The sequence below is a fragment of the Grampus griseus genome, assembly GCF_964374135.1.
Source record: "Grampus griseus genome assembly, chromosome: 18".
Classification (NCBI taxonomy): domain Eukaryota; kingdom Metazoa; phylum Chordata; class Mammalia; order Artiodactyla; family Delphinidae; genus Grampus; species Grampus griseus.
In genome coordinates this window covers 9831195-9855247 of record NC_139012.1, presented here as the reverse complement: position 1 = coordinate 9855247, position 24053 = coordinate 9831195, and the positions used below count along the sequence as shown (strand labels likewise).

General features: G+C 38.9%; 1 protein-coding gene across 3 annotated transcripts in view; it reads right to left on the bottom strand.

Annotated features, from left to right (window-relative positions):
- Positions 1-24053, bottom strand: part of NALCN (sodium leak channel, non-selective) — a gene marked incomplete at its 3' end in the record, with an annotated part of 278612 nt that overhangs the window by 239433 nt on the left and 15126 nt on the right. For all 3 annotated transcript variants that reach the window (XM_082675905.1, XM_082675903.1, XM_082675904.1), the window contains exon 6: positions 14324-14478. In XM_082675905.1, the coding sequence (XP_082532031.1) occupies positions 14324-14478 (155 nt within the window). The remainder of the gene's footprint in view (positions 1-14323; positions 14479-24053) is intronic.

Below are 24053 nucleotides of genomic sequence, written 5' to 3'. Positions count from 1 at the left end.
GAAATAATATAGATAATAAGACAGATACGCATGAGTTTTGGTCCTATTCCTCTCACTTTCTAACTGTGTGACTTTAGAATAGTTTGCTCTATAATTCATTCATTCATTTAGCTGATAACTATATATTTAATAAAAGTGATCATTATGATCATAGCTAAATTTTACTGAGCACTCATTAGGCATGAGGATGAGAATAATCTAATCTTCCTGCTACCCTCTGAGATATGTATGATATTTATCCCGATTTTAAAGCACAGAGAGGTAAGTAACTGTCCTATGTCACCCACGAATGAGATGCAGACTCCAACCTGAAACTGAGTCTTTCCCTTCCTCAGGTTAGAAACACATCTTCAAGGGCCAGAGAGCTTTCTCCCCCTGGGGGGGGGGGGAGTCACCTCCCTCTTCCCAGCACAGTTTTGATAAGCAGGGAAACTTGCAGCCCCAGGAGAGGTGGGAGTCGCCTTTCCTCTGGCCCTACTGGCCTCGAGGGAAGAGCTGTGTTAGGGCTTTCCTAAATGACATCATTCCTTTTTGCTCCAACTGATTAGATGGTGGAATTAATTTAATTTCATAGAGAGTCCAGGGAATTATGCTCCACTGACTGCCATCACCAGCAGGGAACGTTTCCATGACTGTCAACACAAGGCTTCTCTGCTGGTCTGCTCACTTTTGTTTCACAGGAGTATGTGGCTTAACGTGGAAGCCGCTTAATTTCAGTGAACAATGTACTTAAAGGCTAGAGTCATATTTGCATTAAATTTACATTTTCAATCAAAAGGTTTCCACAGAATGTTGATTGAAAAAGGCAATGTGTCTAATACAAAATTTTCCTAAACGTGATCAACCTGTCCTCAAAGATAATAATGAGCTCACAGAGAGTTAGAAAGGAAGAACAGGAAGCTTTGTTTCTCCTGGAGGACTGAATGAGCTAATTGGGAAGACGGGTAAAACACACACACACACACACACACACACACACACACATACACGCACTCACCCTAGTGGGAAAGAAATCGAAGTGAGCACTGACTTTATGCACAAACCTTGGTGTCATGGTTCAGACAGAGGGAGATAAATGCTGCTAGTGCAATGGGGAAGCTACTGGAAAGGAGGCCTGGAAGGTGAGTCCTAGACTGACAGGGCCAGTAGGAGGGAGGCATTCCAGGGAGAATGGAATGAAGAATTCAAAGAAAAGAGAATGAACTGCTGGTGTTCAGAAGAGGACAGAATACAACACGGCCTATGTTATTTTTTTTACTTCCGTATCTACGCATATTGGAAAGGAATACCTTATACTTTGTGAAACTCACTCTCACACAATAAGGGCTGGACTGTGAATTTATTTTGAGAAATAAACCATGAGTTATCTATTATGTTAAAACTGTGCATACCCTTTGACCCAGAAATTGCTCTAGGAATCTGTTTCTAGGAATACTCACACAGGGCTGGTGGCACAGTGGTTAAGAATCTGCCTGCCAATGCAGGGGACACAGGTTCGAGCCCTGATCCGGGAAGATCCCACATGCCGTGGAGCAACTAAGTGTATGCATCACAACTACTGAGCCCACGTGCCACAGCTACTGAAGTGTGTGTGGCTAAAGCCCGTGCTCCATAACAAGAGAAGCCACCACAATGAGAAGCCCGCACACCGCAACTAAGAGTAGCCCCCGCTCGCTGCAACTAGAGAAAGCCCGCGAGCAGTAATAAAGACCCAGTGCAGTCAAAAATAAAAATTAATTAATTTAAAAAAAACCATTCACTTTATAAAAAAAAGAATACTCACACACATGCACAGGACATGTGTGTGTGTGTGTGTGTGTGTATTCAACACAGAATTACTTGTAGTAACATACTGAAAATCACTTAGGTGTCTATTGGTAGGGAAATGGTTACAGGTGTTTTATTAAATATCATGAAACATGAAGATGAAAGAAGGAAGGAAGAAAGGAAAGAGAGAAAGGGAGGGGATTATATATGGCAGAATTTATTACTTTCATTAAATCTCATGTTATTTGAGATTCTTTAATTTCTCAAATTATTTTTTAATTTCTTATTTTTAAATTTCTCTTGTGTTTATTTTTTTCACATCTTTATTGGAATATAATTGCTTTACAATGTTGTGTTAGTTTCTGCTGTATAACAAAGTGAATCAGCTATATGTATACATATATCCCCATATCCCCTCCCTCTTGTGTCTCCCTCCCACCCTCCCTATCCCACCCCTCTAGGTGGTCACAAATTGAAGCATTATTTTTATAATCTACAAATACTTAACATATAACTATAAGCATGCTAATTTCTTGGAAACCACTAGATATTTCCAATGAGTACTGTCTTCTATGTATCATGTGAAAAAAATCATCACTTCATGCCCTCAGAAATCCACTTTCAAAATTCCTTCTTTCACTGTCCAATGAAAAGTCACTCTAGCAGCTGCCTTTTCTAATCCATTCAGCAAGAACTTCTGAACACCTATCTGCTACATACTAGACAGTGTATATCTTTTTTTAAAATCATGTCTGCAATTTCTATCTTTACACCCCCTTTTTTCCTAATATTCTGAATATTTATCTGCATATCTAATCTTAGTTTAAATTAGTCTGTGACACTGTCAGAATCTAATGAAACCCTAAGACTTAGTTCCTTTAGAAAACCTCGAGCACACACTTTTGCATGTAACCTGAGGGCATTTATGATGACTGAACCCAGGGATAAAACATTGGTATTTGACCAAACACTCTCATAACTATTTCTCTTATTGAAGCTTCTGGATTTTATCCTCTATTTAACAAAAATACATTGTTTTCCCTGTCTCATGATAAAGGAATTCCTTCAGAGATCAAGTAGAGAATTACCACAGATTAAAGTAAGCACTTTTGGTTGAATTCTAGTACCCTAGTTTTATCTTCTACATGTGTTTTCATAAAAATCAGTAAATAATTCCAGTAGCAATGCAAAACATAAAGATTAATGCAGAGAAAATGACCCTTTGGTGCTTTTCCATGAAGTATTATAAATCTCAATTACATAATTTATAGATGAGTCTTTACTGTGTCTTTTTTGCAACTGCAATAAAAATGTACATTCTGTAATAAATCATAGTTATAGACACAGAATAATTTTCTATTTTCTATTCATTTGTAATGTTTTCATCTGATATCACATACAGCCACATGAAATATGGTTTAACATCATTTAAATCTGAGGAATCAATTTTTAGCAGCAGCATCAAGGCAGTTCAATTTACATTCTATTATGATCTGAATAAAAGTAATTTCCTTTCACCACATTTTATGTCATTTAATATCAGATGTAATAAGAGACAAATTATGAAAATAATAGCATGCCAGTAGACAAAAACATAGGAAGGAATTTTAAAGTAAAGCAAATCCTAAAACTGAAACATTAGACTGTGTAGGTGGATTCACTGTCAATCCTCCTGCAGGAAAATACAGGGGTAATTCCAAGCACCGAACACCACCAGGGATGAAAATAACCACTGATGTTATTTCTCATCAATATTTAATAAACCTGATTTATGACTCACACAAGGAGCTGAGTTTATATCTTGTAGCCAATACTACCCAAAGTTAAATGAGGAAAATACCACAAAAGTAAGTAACAGCTAAAATATATTACCCCTTGGAGAAAAATGCTAGTCCCAAATTTCAGTTTCCATAGTAGCCTTCTTCAGAAGGGACTTGGGCGTATCTGTATAAGAATCTAGCAGGCTGCAGTCTACTCTAATTTTTTCATTTTCTTGAAAGGCCCAATTAATTTATTGTTGCCAGAAAAAAAATTACAAAAATTATAAGTCATCCCTTAAGTTTGTATTTGCATTCAAGACTCACATTTGGACTTCTGTGACGTTGATGATCTGTGGTTTTTCTACCTCGTATTTTTAGGAGGGCTTTTAAAATTTTGTTTGTTTTTTGGTTTTTTTTTTTTGCGGTACGCGGGCCTCTCACTGTTGTGGCCTCTCCCGTTGCGGAGCACAGGCTCTGGACGTGCAGGCCCAGCGGCCATGGCTCACGGGCCCAGCCACTCCGCGGCATGTGGGATCTTCCCGGACCGGGGCACGAACCCGTGTCCCCTGCATCGGCAGGCGGACTCTCAACCACCGTGCCACCAGGGAAGCCCTAGGAGGGCTTTTTTATTTTAAGAAGAGCTTTATGGTTTTTATTATTTTTTTATAAAGAGGACAAATAAGTTAAATATTCTTTACTAATATGTCTAATAAAGAAATTAACTAATATGCATTTTCAAAATCAACTTAAATAAAACTGTTGGTTAATTTGCAGTATTTAGAAGGCAAACTTAACAGCTGCTAAATAGTGAGTCATGGGTATGAAATATACAGGGTGGGGAACATAGTCAATAACTATGTAATATCTTTGTCTGGTGACAGATGGTAACTCGATTTATCGTGGTGATTATTTTGAAACATAGAAATATTGCATCACTATGTTGTATAACAGGAACTAACATAGTGTTGTAGGGCAATTATACTTCAAAAACCAACCAACAAACAAACAAACAAACTCATAGCAGAAGAGACCAGATTTGTGGTTACCAAAGGCAGGGGTAGAGGGAGAGAGAATTGGATGAAGGTGGTCAAAAGGTATAAATTTCTACTTATAAGGTAAATAAGTACTACGGGTAAATATAATGAACACTACTGTATGTTATATATGAAAGTTGTTAAGAGGGTAAATCCTAAGAGCTCTCATCACAAGAAAAAAAAAGCAAACTTAAATACTCATATCTCAGAAAGAGAAAGTTAAGTTCAAATACACAGGAGAAGTTGACGCATGTAGGTGTAGATTACAAATAGTAAATAGATGTATCACAGTAGAATTTTGAATTTAGTTCAAATAAGTATGAACCTGACTGCAATGTACCAGATAACATATTTTGTTACTTTCAAAGTTTTCTCCCACATCTCTAGTCAATGTGCCTACAATCTCACTTTGTATCAAAAGCATATTTACTCATTTTTGCTGCTATTGCCTCTAATCCTTGACCAAATGTCCATAGCTCGGTAAGTATCTCGTAAAATTGCATTGCTGCCCAGGTATATTCTTTTTGTTTGTTTTTTGTTTTGTTTTTAAATTTTTTATCTTATATTGGAGTATAGTTGATTAACAATGTTGTGTTAGTTTCAGGTATACAGCAAAGTGATTCAGTTATACATACACGTGTATAGATATCTGTTCTTTTTCAAATTCTTTCCCCATTTAGGTTATTACAGAGAATTGAGCCGAGTTCCCTGTGCTATACAGTAGGTCCTTGTGGGTTATCTATTTTAAATATAACAGTGTGTACATGTCAATCCCAAACTCCCAATCCATCTCTCCCCCCATTCTTATCGATTGTTTATTATGTATCTGGCATCAGGCAAAAGGTTTTCCATCCCTTGTGTTTTTTAATTCTCAAAATAAATCCGTAAGGTATCATTATTCCCAACTGGTAAGTGACAAGAAAGAGATGAGAAAGAATTGATTTGCCCACAGTCACACACACAGGCCACAGTTGGGAGCCAAGGCCTACTGCATTCTTCCCATCTGGTAACCATAAGTTCATTCTCTAAATCTGTGAGTCTGTTTCTGTTTTGTAAATAAGTTCCTTTTGTTTTTTGTAGATTCCACATATGATATTTGTCTTTCTCTTCTGCCTTACTTCACTTAGTATGATAATCTCCGGGTATATTCTTTTTATGTTGAAATTCGTCCACATAATGAACACAGATCACACACCAACTCCCTTGCAAGGGGCTAGATTCAAAGGCAGAGACCAGCCCTGAGTGGCCCTCGGTTTGCAGTGGACATGACCCTTCTTCACACTCACCCCTGTGTCCTCAAGACTTCAGGATGAGAAGGCAGGATGTCTGGTGGATTATTACATTGGAGAACATGTCTCCTCTCCCACCATCATGAGACTCTACAATGGACCAGCCATCCTGACAAGCCACAGGGAATGGCGGTCACTCTTGGCTGACCTCACAGATAAGGCAGAGTTTGCAGACAGAAAACACAGGCTTTGACCTTGGCACACGGGGCAGTAGGCCTTGGCTCCCAACTGTGGCCTGTGTGTGACTGTGGGCGAATCAATTCTTTCTCATCTCTTTCTTGTCACTTACCAGTTGGGAATAATGATACCTTACGGATTTAATTTGAGAATTAAAAAACACAAGGGATGGAAAACCTTTTGCCTGATGCCAGATACATAATAAACAATCGATAAATGATAGCAGTAGTTGTCATAAGTAATGACAGTAATTATAATAATAAAGACTGTCTGCTGACAATGAGTCACCGTAAGAACATGGTGTTTGTTATTTCCTGGCTTTATCTTTGATTACGGTGTAGATAGAATAAGGAAAATAGTCCACTATATACGGTCCATGTAGCATTAAAAGCATGTATAATTTTTTTTTTTTTTTTTTTTTTTTGGTACGCAGGCCTCTCACTGCCGTGGTCTCTCCCGTTGCGGAGCACAGGCTCCAGACACGCAGGCTCAGCGGCCATGGCTCACGGGCCCAGCCGCTCCGTGGCATGTGGGATCTTCCCGGACTGGGGCACGAACCCATGTCCCCTGCATCGGCAGGCGGACTCTCAACTACTGCGCCACCAGGGAAGCCCACACGTATAATTTAAATGGTTTTTTGATTAGCTATCTTCCAAATGCCCTGTTTATAGGTTGATCTTACTTATGGGCTTCCTTTTTCTGATATAAATTGTTTCAATCAGGTTTAGTTCATTCTGACATTTTAAAAATTGAGCTTTTCTTTTTTGTTCTTATGATTCTGAAGGCAAACAACCAAAAAATGCCTGATAGCTATTTATTTCCTGAGCGACCTCCCAGGGTGAATTTTATCATTAAATGACATTCATTGGATTGTTCTATCGAAAGGAAACATGTTTTGTTTTTTACCTGACTGTACAATGAATGGAGAGTTAAAAACCACCATCTGAATAGCTTTGTATTCATCTTCTGTACCCAATTTCTTACCCTCTTTTGAAATATCGTGACAAGAAAATTGCCAGTTTCTTGGGCTGTGATTTCCTTCCCACACGTGATGGATCTTGTTGTTGCTTTTTGTTCTAACTGGCACATCACATCTGTTTGCATAGCTGTCCTCTCCACCAGCATTTTACCAAAGGTGAGTGACGCTAACCTCCTACTACAAAATTAAGAATACAGCTAAGCTTTGCAAGGTATTTTTTGAGTTTCCTTCTGAATTAAACACTGATCTGAAATGTAAAAAGGTCTGAGGGAGACAGTAAGTTATGGGGTGAGTCTGCGAATCATGAGGAGGGAGTTTAGCCCTGACTGGTGTGGAGTTTTCTGGAATTCTGACCAGTCTGGCTCTGATGCTCAGTTTCTCCACCTGGAAAACTGTGTCAGTGAGCCACGGGACTGCCTCATCTTTTCCAGCTCAAAGCTCCTCTAATTCCACGTTTAGTGCCATCACAGAAAACTGCAGTGTCTCGGGTTGTGCGTCCTGCATGTTGATGAGCGTGTGGTAAGACACAGGAAGAGACAGGCTGCAAGGGGGGTAAATACTCAGAAAGCGGAAGTAGACACATTTTCTAAATAGACTAAGTGGATACGATTTGTTTGGTTTTACCTCTACAGCATGGGTTTTTTGGGTGTCCTCTGTCCCCAGACCTTTACACTGCATGCTTACTACCTACATCCACACACACTCGCTTCAATCACAGAATCTGAGTGTCTGCTAAACAGATTCTGTGATCTTCAAATATGTCCTTTCAATAACGTCTATTCCTCAGTAGGCCTAGACCGTGGGGGTGCGGGGTGTCTCAGGTGCACAGGCTAACGTCTTAGAGCGGATGTGTGCGTTGAGGTCCTGAAGAATGAGCCACAGGAAAGGTTCCCCTGAAACGATGATGCAGAGGTCTGTAAATGAGAAGCAGCCAGCATCTCGGTCACCCTTTGACCCAGGGATTTAGGGGAGGACAGAAGACTGAGCTTCCACTGAGTGCTGGAAGCAGTCCAGGAAGCGGCGCAGCCGTGGCTTCTTCTCAGTGCCCTGCCAGATGCCCTGCTTAGGGCTGTGGAAGGAGCATCTGTTGAAAGGCTGCTAAAGACACATGTGGCTGGAATCTGGGGCCCACAAGTTCAAATGCGTAGGGATAAATAAAATTACATATCCAAGCCTTAATGAAACTGTAAAAATTCCATGGTACAGGCTAAATAGGGATAAGAGACAGGTAAAACACCAGAGTGAGGATAATTTTCAGAGTGGCAAGAGAGGAATAATTGATTAACAAAGACTAAACACCACCAGAATGTAAAGTGGTACAGCCACTATGGAAAACACTTATGGTTCCTCAAAAAACTAAAAATAGAGTTGCCATATGATCCAGCAATCCCACTCCAGGGCATATATCTGGACAAAACTCTAATTCAAAAAGATACATGCGCCCCGATGCTCATAGGAGCACTATTCACAATATCCAGGACATGGAAGCAACCTAAGTGTCCATCAACAGAGGAATGGATACAGAGATGTGGTATATATATACAATGGAATATTACTCAGCCATAAAAAAGAATGAAATAATGCCGTTTGCAGCAACATGGATGGACCTAGAGACTATCATATTAAGTGAAATAAGTCAGAAAGACAAATACCATATGATATCATTTATATGTGGAATCTAAAATATGACACAAATGAACTTATCCACAATGCAGAAACAGATTCACAGACAGAGAAAACAGACTTGTGGCTGCCAAGTGGGAGGGATGGATTGGGAGTTTGGGATTAGCAGATACAAACTATTATATATAGAATGGATAAACAACAAGGGCCTACTGTAGAGCACAGGGAACTATATCCAATATCCTGTGATAAACCATAATGGAAAAAACCTGAAAAAGAAGGTATATATATGTATAACTGAATCACTTTGCTATACAGCAGAAATTACCACAACATTGTAAATCAACTACACTTCAATAAAATAAATTTTTAAAAAAGACTAAACAACCCCAAATATTGGCCCTCTATACACTGATTAGAATGAAGTAAAATTTGAGATATTAGTTAATGGCAGAATAATGCAAAGTTAAGAACACCTTGTTCCCATCCCCTCCACTCTTCTCCTTTGCTGTAAGATCCTGAACAACCTGAGGGACAAACTGGCTCAAAGAAAAGGGAATAATATCAGACATCGAGGTGCTAATCTGAAAGCATCTATATCCTGCCCTTCTTTGTTAAAGTGGTCACTTACTCTCAAATAACAGTGATGTATTCCTATTTTGCCACCGTATCTCTAATTTCTAGCTCATCGTGTGTCTGTGCTGTGCCAGACACTATTCTATGTGTAGTTTCTCAGTTGCTTCTGACAACCCTGTAAGGTAGGTCTATCACTCACCCATTTCACAGATGAGGAAATCGAGGCAAGAGAGGTTCCTTACTTTCCCAAGGTCACCACGCTAGTATACAGTACAGCCATGATCCAAACCCCAAGGCCATTATTTTAAGTTTGAATTTTTTCTAAAGTCGTTTTTGACTTTGTAATGCATTTTCATGGCAGGTATCCTTATGCCTCCATTGCTGGATTCATATATTGTATAAAATGATACTTGTTTTTTACTGCTAAGTATAAACATCCACATCCTCACCCTACCTCCCCTGTTGATCTTGTCCTCTGTTCCACACAATCACAGTTTGTAACATTTACACTATAGTCTGTACATCCTACAGTTGTATTAGCTTTGCTCTTACAGTGAATACATACTAGAGACCAGGCCCATGACCAGTTAGTTATTCTTGATTGGCTGAATGGCTTCAAGAAGACTTCATGTAAAATGAAGTCTCGGAATTCTTGCCTCTTCAAAAATAATCAAAAAGGGTTTGACACATTCTTTCCCTAAGGACCCTGTAAGCATTGTGACGTTATATCTGAGAGCTGAATATTGACATGAAGTTTCAGGCCCCTCTGATGGTCTGCCTTAGAACTGACTTGATCTTTTCTTTTTTTTCAAGATACCCAATGGATGTTTTCTTTAGCTTTGAATTCTAGCATCTTTACTAAGACAGGCCTAAGTGTTGACTGTTCTCTGTCAATTTACTGAGTCAATTTGTACCCTTTTAATGTGTATATTTAAGTCTTCTTTTTCTGCAATTCTTTTGAGTTATATATATCTTGAGTATTTTTTTTCAATTTTAAATATACTGAAAGGCACATTTTTATAGAAATGGTCCTGATTCTTTTTTATTATCCTTCACCTTTGACACTGATTTTGACAGCACCAGATATTTGTCCTGTTTCACGTAGGGAAGGGTGAAGTTATGCTGTGGGGTAGAAGTGAAGATTTTCACAAGTTGGGTGTGTATCGGTGTTGCTTCAGTGGTTCACACTCGGCATGCACGCTAGAATCACCCAGAGAACTTTTTAGAGCCATCTGTGCCTTCAATCACTGTAAGGTTTCGATTTAATTGGCCTGAGAATGATGCTTGAGAATCGGTGAGGTCATCGTAAGGTAGAGCCAGATTTGCAAAGCTGGAGTCTTCCCCTCATCCTAGTCTATGCTGATCAGCCGTCTCGGGGTGCCCACAGCTCTCTCTCTCCCAGCTGCCTGCAGAATAAGGGCCTCTCCTCTGTGATGCCACATGGAATTCCAGAAAACTCCTACCGTCAGCTACACAGTGATACCCTGACTCGAAGAGAGGACTATTCTGCTTCTGTGGGAACACTGGTCATTTTATTTCATTTTATTTTTATTTTCTATAATTTAATTTTTATTGTTGAATTTTTAAACTGAATGAACGATGAACACTGGTTGTTGTAGAACGCCAGTCTTCTTTCCGCTCTGAGGTCCTCAGTAGCCAGAGTCTTTTCGGGAAGTTTTCTGTTAGACACCTGGCCCTCTGATATTGGGGTTTACAGTTATAAGCTTTTCAGAGTCCTTAAATATGGACACTGCATTTCTGTTTCTCAGTATCCTTGACGTTTGGATGATTTTAGAGACGAAAAGGTCTCTTTACTCCGCAATCTTACAATAGGGGCTCTCTGTAATTTTTTCTACCTAATGACTCTGGCTCTTAATATAGTTTTAAAAATTGAGTTTTTCAACATCATCAATATTAAATTTTAATGAGACATGAAGCTACTTATAAATAAAATTTTATAAATGCTTGAAATTCAATGTATTGCATGATAATTTGGACTAGTAAGAAAAGGAAACATGCTCCTTTTAAATTAACCATGATTACTTATATAGAGAGTACACCGGCCAAATTTAAATACACAGTTAGGTACCTAATTATCTTCTAAGTTTAGCTGCATGCAGAAAGAGATGATCACATGTACCTAATAAAATTAATTTCCTCATTTTGGTGAAACATTATCTTTTGTTTCCATAAGAACTTTCAAAATAATCTAAAACACTAGTTTGTGTATCTACATAGATACATAATATCAGGAAATAGTTACCAATTTCAATCTAAACTATAGGGACCATGTTAACATTTTTTGATTATAGTTCAAAGGCAACATTTTCATTATCTAACCATTAGTGCTACAATGATGCTGAATTCAATCATCGTTTGAGAAAAAGAAGAAAATAGACCAAATTAAGCTTGTATAGAAAGGGAAGTCATGAGGAAGAATGAACACTGCCAACAAAAGCAGACGAAATCAGGGAAAAGAACAATGAGAAAACAGCTTAATTCTCTATTATGGCTCTACATCCTAATACAAATATGACGTGTCACCTATGAATTCAAAAGGGTACATACTTTGGTCCATTAGTAAATATTTATAAAGGGTTTCCTACCAAGCAGGCATTGCTCCAGGCCCTGGAGACATGAAGATAAAAAGATGTGCTTCCTGTTTTCCAGGAGCTTAAATCCTTGGGAGATCAATGTGCAAATAAACAGTAGAGCTACAGTAAGATTACTGCCTTTGTGGGAGCTTACCACCCTCCAGGGCAATTCCCTCCTACAGCTGGGCTTCTTAAGCCCACAGGCTTTAGAAGGAGACTTCCTTGCTCAAAGAGATATTGTCCCCTACATTAGGTGAAGCTACTGTAAGTCACAGTGAAAAAAAGATAAATCCACTTTAATATAATGCAGCAGTTGGAGTTTAGGCACAACTGCTGCATTTAAAATGGTCAGGGGGCGATTTGATTTAGCAACATGATTTTAAAGGCTTGGAGATTTCCAGTGCAAGGACAGCCTAACTCTTGAATGCTGGCCACTCTCCATCCAAGACATGGGCACACTCAGCCCCTAAAAGAAAGAGCAACAGGCTCTAACCAGCCATGCATGCCAGTCCTGCCCCAGCTGGGAGCTTGCTCCGAGCAGGTTACTAAATCTATAACGTATCTCATCTCCCACACCACACCTGTGATTTCCTGCTCATGCCTGAAAGTCACTGGCATAATCTTTGCACTTTTGAGACAGGGGGAAGGATGTAAGATTGATCCAAAGCCAGGGAAGTATAAGAGAGACAGCAAATTAAAATGCTTTACCTCTGTTGGCTTCTAAATTTTTATGAACCAGAAAACTGTATCATTGGCCAAAAGAAGAATGCCCATCTAACTATCAATACAATGCTGGACATTTACTATGAGGGCATACTAAATATATAAGAATAAAATTTAGGGATTTATTTGCAAAATGCACTCTTTAAAAATACCAACTATTTATGCTTCTTTCAGCCCAATTTCAGTATTGTATTCAGTCCAAAGGCTGTAGCCTTGTGGTTTAGTTCATATATCTAGAACATATTCCTCACTCAGTGCAAGATCTTCACATGTTCTTTCTGAAATTCAAACACTTATCCCAGAGTTCATTATGCCATCCTGCATAACACTATCCAGGAGCTGCTAGGACCAAAGGCCAGGGTGGGAATAGGATTTATCAGCCACTCTGTCTGATGTGTGAAGGTGGATGGGCTGGGTTTGAACCAGTTTCCCTCCTGGGTAGACAGGGGTGATGCACTCTTTCCTGGCTATGAGATCCCCATTGTACAGCTGGCCCAATAAAAAGTGAAACCACACCAAAAGACAGATTAAAAATAAGTAGATTTGGCTTCCAAAAGAGCACAACCACCATCCCATTACACACTGAAAGACTTTCCTCTTAGGACCTGGGTAAAAGTGTCTAGAACTCTCTTAAATGTACCTGGGCCTTAAAACTTTAAGAAAAAATTAAATTTTTTCAAATGACTCCAACAACTCTGCTATGGATTGAATGTTTATGTCCACTCCCTCAGCCCCTGCCATTCATATATTGAAGCTCTAATCCCCCAATGTGATGGCATTAGGAGGTGGGGCCTTTAAAAGTTGATTTGGTTTAGACCAGGTTTTGAGGCGTGGGGTTCTCATGATGGGATTAGTGTCCTTATAAGAAGAGACCAGAGAGCTTTCTCTCCCTCTCTCCCCACTCTCTCTCTCTCTCTCTCTCTTCCCCCCAACCCATCCCATAAGCACACAGAGAGAAGACAGCCATCTGCAAGCCAGGGAGAGGGGTAACCAGACCTAACCATGGTGCATCCTGGTCTCAGACTTCCAGCCTTCAGACTGGTAAGAAGTAAATTTCTGTTGTTTATGCCACCCAGTCTACGATATTTTGTTATGCCTGCCTGAGCTGACTGAGACAAATTCTCAGAGCATAAAATAATTGTTTAGAATCCCATGTTTTTTTGCTTCAATCATGAAAGATGTGCAACTTGCATGGAATTGTAACAAATGCAATGATACCAACTAAACGGCAGATGCCAAGTTCTTTCTTTACTGTGCGTGACGGCACGTTTCAGGACATAATAGGACAAGGCACGTATCAATGTACATGTTTGGCACATCATATTCACATACAAGCATTTCCCATACCGCTGTTATATAGTTGATGCACATTCATTAAGTATCTCATTACCTGTATCCTGTTCCAGAATTACTTTTCGGCTCTCACGCACTCCTCAATGTCTAGTATTCCAGTTACTTAAGACTTACCTTGCCTACTAGTTAAATGTGGAAGGAAACCAAGTCTTGTTGACTCAAAGGGTTCTTTGAGTCCACAACCCTGAACCTTACTCAACAGACAAATAGTTTTAAATGCTATAATTAAGAATTGAGAGATATTTAAGTCTATACAGACACTGCTGAATATACATAGACACAGACTGTATGTTATAGACTGTAAGGGAGAATATATTAAAACTTACAGTTGTGTTTCTTAAAAACTACAGCCAGTCTGAACATAAAATATCAATTATACAAATATTTTCTCCATTTCATAAACATTGTAAAATAGAAACTGAAAAGGTGTTTTATCAGTAAGACAGACCTATCTCATTAAAGCCACTGTAGCCCAGCTCTTGCCTGCTAAGTCCCAGATCTTCAAGGTCCATGCATTTAAATCCTGGGGGGCACTGGTAGCCTTCTTCCAGCTCTGGTGAGCAGTGTGTATCTGGGATAGCTAAACTATTCCAGGTTACATTTCTGCAAACAACACAGAAAAGGATCAGACACTTTCAACAAGTGTAAGTGTTGATTAAAATGCATAATGTAATCATTCTTCATTAGTAACTGCTGCATATGGACACAGATTTAAGATTCCTGATTCATGAATGGTATTCATAACATTAATGCAATGAACATTCTCAAACGGTACCTGATTCATCCACACAGAAGCTCTTTATAAGAACATTATCGCCATGACGGTTTTTGTCATTGAAGACCAAGACTCAGAAAAAGCGAAGGAAGGAATTTTTCTGTAGACTTGCAAGGAATGTTAACTTGTCTGGGGACTCCTTGTTATCCACAAATCCTTCTCCTACTATGGGCACAAATGCTACTTCACTTCTAAGCAACAGTAAATGATGACAATCACTCTCCATATGGTACAAAAGTACTGTAAGTCTCATAAGTGATACTTGGCCTTCTTCTGGGTTGTCAGATGTTCAGTTTAGAAAAAAAACCAGATACATAAAGTGAGACTGAAGGAATTAAAGATATCACATTGGAAAGAGAGAGATTATGGGCTGATTTAGTGATAGCTCCAGGAGTATTACAGGGTTTTATTTATTTTTTAGGTAGTTGGTGATATAATTACTTTTCATCTTTCTGGAGAACACACTGGACATTAAGTTGATGTAGAAGGATTTAGAGTGTAATGGATTTCTTGGTAGTGAGTACAGGTAACCACTGGAAAGGTGATTGTGGAATCTCATTCTGGGACCTTAAAATGGGCCCCAAATAGCTGCTATCTGAGATGACTGACATGGCTTGTGTAGGGGCCAAAGTTTAAGCTAGATGATTCCACAAACCTTACAAACCCATGACTTTATTATAGTCATTTCCCACTACATCAATGTTTCCAGGCATTTCCTAAATGGGGACCAACCTTAGGACTGTCTCAGTCTCCTCTGCTTATGGCCAAATTGAGGCAGATGTGTTGGGTCACATTGCTTTTTTTAATATCCTCTTACATTCAGTTGGCCACTTCCCTTTATATAACATGTTTTCTCTAGAGTATGATGCCTAACTCTCCACGATCCCTTAGCTGCTGGAGGCCACCATGCCCATGTGCACACACACACAATCTCCTGCAAAGACATACACAATTTTACACAGTCTTACGCACACACATGCACACAATCCCTGGTAATACACTGCCCAGTTCCATCTCAGTCAAAACAAACTTCTATGTTTACTCCTTCAGGGTTCTGCTCTTTGTTAGCAGCAAGTGAACTAATTTGTCAATACATCTCAGGGAATGTTTAAATAATTGTCATATTTTAAGCTGGTCCTTTGGACCCCCACATGCAAAAGGAAAGGCTCTGCTTGTGGAAATCACCACTTGGTGTGTCAGAAAGATATGATTTTAGGCACACACGTCACTTATTTCCCCTCCTTTTACATTCTTATACGCAGGCCAAATGATGCATCTTCGCTTAAGTCTAGCCTGACTCTATGTTCTTGAGTTTGTACCCACACATCAGAACAAAGTGGTAAGGGGACTGGGCTTCAGAGTTTCAGAGGAAGGCTTTCTGGGTTGGTTCCAAGCTCTGCCACTGACTGGCTGTGTGACTTGAATAATTTTAAATGTTTCTAAGCTCGGTTTCCTCATCTGTGAAACAGGGAGAGAAGCTTGTGTGAGCTTTAAGTAAAATAAACCAAGTAATGCATTCATCACAGCACCTAGCGTGTTTCAAGCACTCAATAAATGCTTACTATAAATGATTATTAGTCATTACAATAATAAAATGTAACATAAATCCTGGCATGTGAAAACACAACAATAAAGGATTCTCAAAAGAACAGAAGGAATTTTGGTACGTGATCCTGAAAGCATTTTGTTCACAGAATTGTGCAGCTGAAAGAAACCTTATAGATGACCTAGTTCTTAATTCGTAAGTGAGGAAGGTAAGGTGAAGTGCTGGAAGGGGAAAGTGTACTAGCCCATCAAAATCAGTAATTTTTTTTCACTTCCAATACTTTAAAAAGACAACAGCAGCAAATATCTGACAAAAACACTCTGTCTACACAAAACGGTTTCAAAAAACATCATCTTTCAGTTATTTGGATAACTGGACTCTGGCGCCAGTCTGTTGGGTGTGAATTCTGGCTCAGCCCTTACTACATGTGTGACTTCGCCAATTTGTGCCTCAGTTTCCTCATCTCTATGATGGCGGGAAAATACTTCCTTCAAGGAGCTGTGGGGAAAATGTTACATCTGTAAAATACTTAAAACAGGCACTTGGTAGACAATAAGTGCTAGGTGTGACCTATTGTAATTTATAGTTTGAAGTTTGTACATTCCCTAGATTGAACCCCTAGCCCTGGCAAGGACAGCCTCAGTTTCCACATTTCAAAAATGGGGATGGCAATTATACCTACCTTGTGTGTGGGGGTCTTAATGATTAAATGTGGTAATGTACCACTCTCAGAATAGCACTGGAAATAAGTTAATCAGTCAATAATTGTTAACTATTTTGATCATTTTCATTAACTTATAAATATTAGGGTATTTTTTCCTCTTTGATTCCACTTGTTTTTTCTTTCATATTAGTACTGATTCCCATTTGAAGCACAACCCTCACCAGCACAGATAGTATTTTGAAATCTTTTGGCTTCAGAGGCAGCAGATTTGAAACATGTTATTTTTGCCAACATCAAGCTCTTAGAGGATGCTTATTAGAGACATATTTATTAGATGATTAATTGCTCTGGAACTTACGTATCTAAAACCACATGATAAATATCCTTTCTAAAAACTGAGATGAACATCATGAGTTTCAGAATATCTACTGGTTATTTATCTTAGTTTCATCTTCTCAGTTAACAAGAATTTTGTAGATTTTATTTTTATTTGTTACTGTTAATTACCTCCTCGTTCATTTTCCCTCAGATAGTCAGGATAGAACAAGAGGCTCTCTGGAATTAGGGGGGGTGAAATTCTTTTTTCTTTTTTTTTTTTTTGAATTTTTGAATTTTATTTTTTTGTACAGCAGGTTCTTATTAGTTATCTATTTTATACATATTAGTGTATATATATCAATCCCAATCTCCCAATTCATCCCACCTCCACCTCCCCCCACCCCCGCCACTTTCAAGGGGGTGAAATTCTCGCTCCAACCAGCCATATCCTAAATAGAGACAATGATTCTCCCAGTCATAATAAATATCCATTCATGCTTAAGTGGGAATCAATACTTTCTTACTCACAGCCCCCTAAAGACGTCCACGTTCTCACCTCCAGAACCTGTGAATATACTATCTTACCTGGCAAAAAGGAATTAAGGTACAGATGTGAACAAGGCTAAAACTCTTGAGTTGGGGAGATCATCCTGGATTACCTAAGTGGGCCCCACCTAATCGCACAAGTTCTTCAATGTGGAAAGCCTTTTCCGGTTGTGGTTAGAGAACTGTGCCTGTGTGGAAAGGAAGGCTCAGAGAGACACAACGCGGCTGGCTTTGAAGATGCTAGTTCTGTCCATATGTCTCAGGTCATTCTCCTTTTCCATCTCCTCCTCCTGTAATTCACCTTCAGTACTGAGTTGCTCTGAGCTTGGTCCTTGGCTTTCATGATGCTCTCTCCCTATGCAATTAAGTCCACTTTCATAGTTTCAATTCTCTACTATCTTAGATGCCATTTTAGAGTCCCAGAGCTAGATGTCCAACTGCCTGTTAGATCTCTCCACTTTGCTACACCACAAGCACCTCCAACTCTATGGACCCCATACTAAACTCAGACCCTTTGCCAACGTTCCCTCTCATCACAAGCAGCACCAGAGCACCACCATCCAAAGTGTTGAGCGATCCGGATATCTTGGAATCACCTTGATACCTTATTCTCCTGTCACCCTTATAACTAATCATCATGTTCCCTAAATATTCTCCAAAATATCTTTTGGGTTCATTCAACTCTCCATGTCCACCTCTACCTGCACCAGAATCCGGCCTCCTAACTGGTCATTCTGCAGCCTCTCTCAGCCCTTCTTATCCATTTGTCACAGGCACGTAGAGAGGCTTTTCATAATCACTGTCCTACATTGTGTCGGTCAGTGACAAATCTTTAATATGATCTACAAGACCGTGAAGGACCTGGCTCCTGCCCCTCCAAGTGTCCTAGCATCCAACCATGTTTGTCTTCCCCCAGCTCTCCATGAGCTCCATCTACTGCAGAACCTTCTCCCCTGCTTGGAAATCTCTCCTCCCATCTTTGCTTCGTTAGTCCCATTTTTTAAGCCTTCAGGGCCCAGCCTGAATGTCACCTTCTCAGGGGAGCCACCCTAAGTCACTCAGACTGGGTTAGGTTTCCCTATTAGAAATTCTCAAAGCACCCACGCTTTTCATTTCTGGCACTTGGGACCCGTGTCACTCATGTTTGTGTGGTCAACTCTTCATTGGATTCTTCCCAACTCGACTGTTGCCCAGTGTAACTTTCAATTTCATACAGCTCCTGACACAGTCTAAATTTATAGGCTGAATTTATTTGTGACCTTGGATAGACTGTGTTGTCCAGATCTTTGGTCCCCATCAGTCTAGATGTTGCCATGAAAGTGTTTTTTAGATGTGATTAACATTTAAATCTGTAGACTTTAAGTAAAGCAGAAGACCCTCTATAATGTGGGTGGGCCTCATCCTATTAGTGGAAGGCCTTAAGAGAGAAGTCTCCAAAGAGGAAAGAATTTTATCTCCAGACTGCCTTTGGACTCAGGACTTCAATATCAACTCCAGCTGGAATTTCCAGCTCGCTGGCCTGCTCTGAAGATTTTGGTCTTGCTGGTCCCCACAATCACATGAGCCAACTGCTTAAATAAATCTCTTTTTCTCTCTATACGTATACACCCTACTGACTCTATTTCTCTCTGCTTAAGAGAGCTAACCCTAGAAATGAATTCCCGAAACGGACTGCTTGTTCCGCTATAGTCATGGCATGCTGGTGCGGCTTCTATCCCGGGGAAAAGCAGGCTGGTCTGGCTGAACTTGAGACATCACAATGATACTACATATGCTGTCTACGAAAGCAGCTACAGTCAACACTCTTTGCCAGGGGCTGGATCGGCACGCTCTTCATTTCCCATTCATGCAGTATGTTCCGAAGTGGCAGTGCATCATCTGAGAACTCAGCCCTCAAACAGGCAGCCTTAACCACTTACTCATACAGCCCATTTAGAACTTGTCTCCTAAGCATGCGCTTCTTGGAACCAAAGAAGAATTAAAGGTTTTACTCAAATACTCTGGAGAGACACATGCTGAAGATCACCTCACATATTGACAGAATTACAGTAAACATTTAAAAGCACAGAAATCAGTGTCAAGGAGATCTGGTTTTAAACCTTGCTTCTGGTACTTCCAAGCTGTTTCATCTTAGACATCTTCTTCAAGGAAACTGAGCTTCAATTTCCTTCTCTGTAATAAGGAGTGTAAAAGTAGAACACAACTTACCAGATTGTTAGGAGTATTAAATGAGAAAATAACAGATATCAGTTGTTCAATGAAGGTTATTTCCACTAACAATAAATCGGAGTCATATATTAATAATTATATTAACTAGTTACTATAATTATTAACATATTAATTACAATATAATAATTATAAATTAGCATTGCATATGATTATAATATATAATAAATATATTATTAATCATATTAATAATAAAATCTATATTATTACATTATCCTCTTTGGGGGAAGTAAACATAAGATCAAAAGAAGTGCTATAGTATAACTGACCAAAATAAATTACTCGATTTCTTTTCTACCCTTTTCAAACTGTAGGATTTTCTTTTTTTATCCTGAAGACTCTCACGAATGCTTTTGCTCTTTTGGTGAAAATCACACAGGTATTAATTTTTCATATGGGAGTTTAGTTGATTCTCAAATATTTTCTTTTTTTTTTTGGCCATGCCACACAGCTTGTGGGATCTCAGTTCTCTGACCAGGGATTGAACCTGGGCCATGGCAGTGAAAGCCCAGAATCCTAACCAGCAGGCCACCAAGGAACTCCCTCAGATATTTTCTTACATTTAATTTTAAACCATTATCATCATATGAAAGGTTCATCTAACTGGTGGCTCAAGTGGTCTGCATCTTTGAGATGCATGTGCACGACAAATTTAAAAGAGATATATGGAGTAATACAAATATATTGCATATCACTATTTTATAGATTCAGATGAGACTGAACCCCCTGGAATATAACATCAACATAGAGATAGAAACCAGCTGTAATATGGTTTTAATTTTCTCTACGACATATATTATGAAGAGTTTATGGTTACAGATGTGGGTCTGTATGTGAAATAGGTTTATGAATGTGGGATTATAACATTGCAGAGGTTGGTTAAATGGCGGCACAAGCATGGGCTGGGAGTTCAAATCCCAGCTCTCTCGTTTACCATGTGGACACATTATTTAACCTCTTTGAGGCTGTGTCTTCATCTGCAAAATGGGGGAAATAATCCTTTCAGATTGTTCTAAAAAGTAGTTACAAGCAAAATATCTGAGACATAATAGGTGTTCCACAATCATTGCTATTAATTTATTTAGAAATCTACATATATCATCAGAGTACTTTCATTTCTTAAATATTAAAGAAAATGTTTCCAATATCCAAACTTGTTCTTATATCTCCCACTTGGCAGATATCTCAGCCTGAGCCCTGTAAGTTAAATAGAGTAGTCTTTTTTCATCTTTTCAAAAGAAGTTTAAATATTAATCAAGAAGACTTCACAGACCTTTGCATGAATTTGAGGCACTTATGATTTTACATATTCTACAAAACCCTCTCTTGATAAATCCATGGAAATTAAAAATTAATATTCTAAGTCCCATGTTTCTATTTTTAATTCTTCTGACCTCTCCATTTTTAAAAAACCTCGTTATGTTGTGAACGGAATTTATAAGACAATCATTCATTTATTTTATAAGTACCCTAAAGGGAAAACTTAAAAATTTTTTATTTGGACCAGCAATAGAAAACTGCCCCAAATCTGGCTTTATATTGTCTCTGGTCTAAGTCTTAGCGATATTTTGTAAAATACCACCAAGTCCTAAAAACTGCCGTTGGGTGGGGTAACCATAAAATGTATTGTCCATACTGAGGCTCTCCTGAGATCACAAAGGAAGTTATTAGTAATTACTCTGCAGCAACAGGGATACACCAGGATTGTCCTGGGTGCCTGTGACGTGTGGTCCCCTACTCTGGGTCTTAAAGCTGATGGTCCAGTCATTACAAATATTCACCCAGACTCGTGGTTGAATCTTCTCTCCACGTAGTAAACTTTTATGAACTTAACATTTACATTTCCTTACCTTAAAGCTTTTCTAATTATCTCAGTCTTGGGGATGAGATGTCATTATTTGATACTAAGCTATGAATAAATTTCTCTCCTTTCTCAGGAATGATAATCAGGTGTCAGGTAAATCTTCACCTTTTCTATTTCACCTACCAGCTCCTTTTTACATGTCCCTCTTTTAGCTTCAGGGAGATTTCTGCCAGCACGTTTGGCATTTTGCAACACCTGTTTCTGCCACAGGCCACTGCCCTCCTCAGCTCTCTTTAGGATATGAACTGCCTTGCTTAGTCAAACCCCATTACTTCTTCCATAATTGCCTTAGGTCACAATTCATTACCAGAGAAGAAGCTAAAGCTTTACTAGTAATGCTACAGAGGACACAGCTGAGATGCCCTTCTATCTGCTTTATAAGAAATCAGCTCCATTCAAAAGCAAAATTCCATGTATTGAATTCCTTCCTTATTTATCCTGTTTGCTTCACAGATTAAACATAATCAGTTCTGGAGGTCAGCCGTGAAACCTAGGACATACAGGTTTCTGAACAGGCGCATCTCTGCCTGAAAGCTCTCCCGTTATTAGGCTACAGTGCATGCAAATTAAGCAGAGGTTGGAACAATTGTTAAAGGATGATGATGAAGAGAAATGAGGTCATGACAGCAACTGGCAACACTTATCTCTGGAAACACAACCATCATACCAAAGCTTAATATCTGACTCAGAGATGTTTATGAGAAATTCCTAGTTAAGAAGCAACAAAAGGAAAGAAAAAAGTTGGGAAATTCTTTTAAATGGGGATTTTTATATGTTTCATTCTGACTTTGGACACTGTTTGAGTCTCTAAAAAGAAAGTAAATTAATGTCTGGGCTGGAACTAACGGTAAAACTGTATTGACGGTTTTTCTGCTAATGAGCGAGACTTTAAAACTCAGTTAACACTGAACTGAAAATATAAAAGAAAAATGGTGGAAATGATTGGTCCTTGAAATAAGTCATCAAACCTATGAAAATTGTTTTCATCAGTAACACTGCTCATAAAACCATGTGGCCAGTTATGTATTTTCTTCTCAAATAGTAAATTAAGAGTCACATAAAGAGAAGGCAAAATCCATGTGTGTGTACATAGCCATTGGGCAGATTTTACAAATATAAGAAAGAGAAAACGCAGACGTCTCCCTATAACTGCTATGTCTCTAGTAACTGAAAAGTCTGCCAACACGTATGAAATTCTTCCCAGTGCACTCCTTTTTTTTAGGATAACGTAATGAGCTGGAGCTAATAGAATATGAGAGGTCTTTTAACATTTTTTTCAGACACTCATTTTTGAGAACAGAGTACAGCACGGAGCTGGCTAAGAGGACTTACTGAATGATTCAAAGGCCATGAGTTCAGATGACTCTCATACCTGTCTGCCCTATTTGTATTATATTTTCTGTGTCAAAGTTAAGTTTGCAGCATGATGCCTGATCTCCTAGCTGGGTTAACAAGTTTGAGAATTCTTGCCTTTCAACTTGGTTTTTAATAAAATGGGAACTCTAAACCAGCCTCTTAAACTCACTGCGGTTAGAACACAGCTGCTTCCTTACCCAGAAGCTTTCTCTTTTCGTCACTTCTACGTCTATTGTCTCTGCCCACACGATATTTTTCCACCCTCATATTCATTCATGGAACAATCTAGACATATTCTACAGCCCACATACATTTAAAAAAAAAAAAAACTACCTACAGGTTTCCTTCCACGCATTTCTTCCCTCACCCACACAAGTCAACTCCCTTACTCACCACTTCCTTCAACTTTCCTATCCTGTGTTTGTACTAATTCACTGCTATCCTCTGCTTTTAAAGTTGCTTTTCTATTTTTTAACAATTTCTCCTTTGTCACTTTTAGCAACTTGCTTTTCTTCCTCTGTTCTTTTTTTATTTCCTCTTCTTTATCAATTTGTCATAAAGTTGTCATTATCTGTCTAAATATAACACGTTATTAACCATGCCGTCAATAAATAGTTACTAAGTACTTACTCTGTGCTAGGATACTAGGTACTGACCACAGGGAAATGAATCTTATCGACCCTTTCCCAAATGTATCCTTAAGGACCTCACAGTGTAATGAGGAAAATGGGGAAAAAAATAGCTGTGAGTGCCAGAGTGCTAATTCTAGCAAGATGGACTACATTAAATTTAGCTCCTTCCACTACAAACAGCTAGATCTGTTGGATAAACACTAACATTTAAAAATGCATATCTGGGCTTAGAAGAAAGAAAAATACATTCC